Here is a 5,000-nt window from a genome sequence, read left to right as displayed (position 1 = left end):
TGTGTGTGTGTGTGTGTATATTCACACCAGGGATAAATCGTCCATTAATATGCTCCATGCCCATCCACTCTACAGTCAGCCTACAGCCAGCTCCCTGCTCTCTGTTTATTTACAGGAGGGTTTCAGTATGGTCCACCCTACAGTCAGCCTACAGCCAGCTCCCTGCTCTCTGTTTATTTACAACAGGATTTCAGTATGGTCCACTCTACAGTCAGCCTACAGCCAGCTCCCTGCTCTCTGTTTATTTACAACAGGGTTTCAGTATGGCCCACCCTACAGTCAGCCTACAGCCAGCTCCCTGCTCTCTGTTTATTTACAGGAGGGTTTCAGTATGGTCCACCCTACAGTCAGCCTACAGCCAGCTCCCTGCTCTCTGTTTATTTACAGGAGGGTTTCAGTATGGTCCACTCTACAGTCAGCCTACAGCCAGCTCCCTGCTCTCTGTTTATTTACAACAGGATTTCAGTATGGTCCACTCTACAGTCAGCCTACAGCCAGCTCCCTGCTCTCTGTTTATTTACAACAGGGTTTCAGTATGGCCCACCCTACAGTCAGCCTACAGCCAGCTCCCTGCTCTCTGTTTATTTACAGGAGGGTTTCAGTATGGTCCCCTCTACAGTCAGCCTACAGCCAGCTCCCTGCTCTCTGTTTATTTACAGGAGGGTTTCAGTATGGTCCACCCTACAGTCAGCCTACAGCCAGCTCCATGCTCTCTGTTTATTTACAGGAGGGTTTCAGTATGGCCCACCCTAGTTAGAAGTGTTATACTGTTGTCCTCATGTGTAACTGAGGGACTAGAACAAGAATAAGAAAATAACATATATATAAATAACATATATATAAATATATAAAAAACATATATATATATATATATATATATATAAATATATAGATAACATATAAATATTTAAATAACATATATATAAATAACATGTATATAAATATTTAAATAACATATATATAAATAACATATATATAAATATATAAATAACATATATATAAATATTTAAATAACATATATAAATAACATATATATAAATAACATATATATATAAATATTTAAATAACTTCGATAAGGTGTCTGATTTATCATTTTCACCTCGAATAGAAGTAGAGGGAGTTTTGTCAGAGGTTGCTTGTTATGAGCGCTGAGGGAACTTTATGCACTTGGCCAGATGATTCTTCATCTTTGTTGCATTCTTCACATATTATTTGGCACAGTTTTTGCAAGTGTACACAGCTTTTCCTTCTACATTAGCTGCAGTGAAATGTCTCCACACATCAGATAGTGCCCGTTGCATTTTTCTGTAAAGATTAGAAAATAATGAGTAAAAAAACAACAAATACAATTCTATGTACAGATTAATAGTTAAGCAGTCAGATTAAACAACTCCTTTGTAAGATACATGTTTTACAATTAAACATGTATGGAAACAGGTGAATTAACACTCCTCAGTTAGCAGGCTCAAGCAAACTAAAACCCACATGGTAGAAAAAACTAACTAGCAGAAATTGTTAACAAGTTAGAAATGATTTAAACACACTTTGCTGTAGGCTACCATTTACTAGTTAACATAAAATCATGTATGTCATATAAAATATATTCACCCCACCCAGTATTGTAATCAATACTTACCAGAAATCATGTAGTCCTTGGCACAGACAGTGTAGTAGTGTGGGCTCAATAGCATCTCAATAGTGTGCAAGATCTTGTGAATCAGCTGTACATGTGATGGAAGAATGCACTGTGCATGCAGAGGGTTGCAATTCCATTGAATTGGGGATAGTTTAACCAAAATATGGCACAAGACCTAGAATTGCCTTATATGTAACCCACAAAAAAGGCACCCTGTTATAAGCACATTTTTGTTTATGAATTTAAGCAAAATTCCCCTAATTCCAGGGATTAACTTCCTATGGAAAATTTCTGGGAAAATTCGGGAAATTTACCGGAAAGTTTCCAACCCTTTGCAACCCTAAGTATACCTTTAAACATGTACAGTGAGGGGGGAAAAGTATTTGATCCCCTGCTGATTTTGTACATTTGCCCACTGACAAAGAAATGATCAGTCTATAATTTTAATGGTAGGTTTATTTGAACAGTGAGAGACAGAATAACAAAAAAATCCAGAAAAACGCATGTCAAAAATGTTATAAATTGATTTGCATTTTAATGAGGGAAATAAGTATTTGACCCCCTCTCAATCAGAAAGATTTCTGTCTCCCAGGTGTCTTTTATACAGGTAACGAGCTGAGATTAGGAGCACACTCTAAAAAGGAGTGCTCCTAATCTCAGTTTGTTACCTGTATAAAAGACACCTGTCCACAGAAGCAATCAATCAATCCGATTCCATACTCTCCACCATGGCCAAGACCAAATAGCTCTCCAAGGATGTCAGGGACAAGATTGTAGAGCTACACAAGGCTGGAATGGGCTACAAGACCATCGCCAAGCAGCTTGGTGAGAAGGTGACAACAGTTGGTGCGATTATTCGCAAATGGAAGAAACACAAAAGAACTGTCAATCTCCCTCGGCCTGGGGCTCCATGCAAGATCTCACCTCGTGGAGTTGCAATGATCATGAGAACTGTGAGGAATCAGCCCAGAACTACACGGGAGGATCTTGTCAATGATCTCAAGGCAGCTGAGACCATAGTCACCAAGAAAACAATTGGTAACACACTACGCCGTGATGGACTGAAATCCTGCAGCGCCCGCAAGGTCCCCCTGCTCAAGAAAGCACATATACATGCCCGTCTGAAGTTTGCCAATGAACATCTGAATGATTCGGAGGACAACTGGGTGAAAGTGTTGTGGTCAGATGAGACCAAAATGGAACTATTTGGCATCAACTCAACTCGCCGTGTTTGGAGGAGGAGGAATGCTGCCTACAACCACAAGAACACCATCCCCACTGTCAAACATGGAGGTGGAAACATTATGCTTTGGGGGTGTTTTTCTGCTAAGGGGACAGGACAACTTCACCGCACCAAAGGGACGATGGACGGGGCCATGTACCATCAAATCTTGGGTGAGAACCTCCTTCCCTCAGCCAGGGCATTGAAAATGGGTCGTGGATGGGTATTCCAGCATGACAATGACCCAAAACACACGGCCAAGGCAACAAAGGAGTGGCTCAAGAAGAAGCCCATTAAGGTCCTGGAGTGGCCTAGCCAGTCTCCAGACCTGAATCCCATAGAAAATCTGTGGAGGGAGCTGAAGGTTCGAGTTGCCAAATGTCAGCCTCGAAACCTTAATGACTTGGAGAAGATCTGCAAAGAGGAGTGGGACAAAATCCCTCCTGAGATGTGTGCAAACCTGGTGGCCAACTACATGAAATGTCTGACCTCTGTGATTGTCAACAAGGGTTTTGCCACCAGGTACTAAGTCATGTTTTGCAGAGGGGTCAAGTACTTATTTCCCTCATTAAAATGAAAATCAATTTATAACATTTTTGACATGCGTTTTTCTGGATTTTTTTGTTGTTATTCTGTCTCTCACTGTTCAAATAAACCTACCATTAAAATTATAGACTGATCATTTCTTTGTCCGTGGGCAAACGTACAAAATCAGCAGGGGATCAAATACTTTTTTCCCTCACTGTATGTTACTATATACAGTAAACCTTTAAACATGTCCACAACGTCCGTTAATATATAGATTAAACCTTTAAACATGTATGTTAATATATACAGTAAACCTTTAAACATGTATGTTACTATATACAGTAAACCTTTAAACATGTCCACAACGTCTGTTAATATATAGATTAAACCTTTAAACTTGTCCATCATCTCTGTATATATAGAGTAAACCTTTAAACATGTCCGCCATGTTTATTTGTTTACAGAGACACACAAAGTGGGCCGGATGGACGAGGACATGTGGTTGCTAGGCAACATCAACCAGACTGGGTACTTCCGGGTGAACTACGACCTCCACAACTGGAGGCTCCTCATTGGACAGCTGATGACCAACCCTGAGGTAGGATGCTCTTCCTCTTCGTCATCTTCCTCTTCGTCATCTGGACCATTAAAGGTTTGAATAAAAACGTAAAAGCAGAGAAATGTATAAAAAAACGTTCCACCTTTCCCCTTTTCTCTCCGTAGATAATCTCTGTTGGCAACAGGGCGGGTCTCATCGATGATGTCTTCAATCTGGCCAGGTGCGTTTAATGGCCGCCTCATCACAGGGTTCTGTTTGGTTTCTGTTTCTGTTCTCTCCTTGTGGCTTCCCTCATCTGTGTTTTCTCAGTTGGAGCCTCTAACAAACCCTCCCTCTGTGTTTTCTCAGTAGGAGCCCTCTAGTACACCGACTACAGTCCTGTTGTGGCCTGTTGGCTCTGTCCACAGAGAGTCCTGACACAGTGTTACCCATCTAGTCTCACAGGTCATCATAGCATCCCCTCTAACCACTGTTCTCAGTACAGACATTATTATTAAGACTGGAGACACGTCATTACAGCAGCTTCTTCTCTCAGACTGTTCTCAGTGCAGCCATTGTTATAGAGATTGGACACATGTCATCACAGCTTCTCTTCTCAACCTGTTCTCAGAACAGCCATTATTGTAGAGATTGGACACATGTCATCACAGCTTCTCTTCTCAACCTGTTCTCAGTACAGCCATTATTGTAGAGATTGGACACATGTCACCACAGCTTCTCTTCTCAACCTGTTCTCAGTACAGCCATTATTGTAGAGATTGGACACATGTCACCACAGCTTCTCTTCTCAACCTGTTCTCAGTACAGCCATTATTGTAGAGATTGGACACATGTCATCACAGCTTCTCTTCTCAACCTGTTCTCAGTACAGCCATTATTGTAGAGATTGGACACATGTCACCACAGCTTCTCTTCTCAACCTGTTCTCAGTACAGCCATTATTGTAGAGATTGGACACATGTCATCACAGCTTCTCTTCTCAACCTGTTCTCAGTACAGCCATTATTAGACAAAGGCCTAATAATGGAAATAGGAAATACCAATGTTGTGACCAG

The 5,000-nt window shown here is 41.1% G+C and overlaps 1 protein-coding gene across 1 annotated transcript in view; it reads left to right on the top strand.

The window, feature by feature from the left end:
• The window catches only part of LOC115189701 (thyrotropin-releasing hormone-degrading ectoenzyme-like), a 111,716-nt gene that overhangs the window by 47,534 nt on the left and 59,182 nt on the right, over nt 1-5,000 (top strand). Inside the window, exons 4-5 of the mRNA XM_029748241.1 lie at nt 3,851-3,984; nt 4,110-4,165. Coding sequence (XP_029604101.1) covers nt 3,851-3,984; nt 4,110-4,165 — 190 coding nt within the window. The remainder of the gene's footprint in view (nt 1-3,850; nt 3,985-4,109; nt 4,166-5,000) is intronic.

This window comes from Salmo trutta, unplaced genomic scaffold (assembly GCF_901001165.1).
Source record: "Salmo trutta unplaced genomic scaffold, fSalTru1.1, whole genome shotgun sequence".
NCBI classification, from domain to species: Eukaryota; Metazoa; Chordata; class Actinopteri; order Salmoniformes; family Salmonidae; genus Salmo; species Salmo trutta.
Note: the sequence above shows the minus strand (reverse complement) of the source record. Positions and strands in the feature narration are given on the sequence as shown.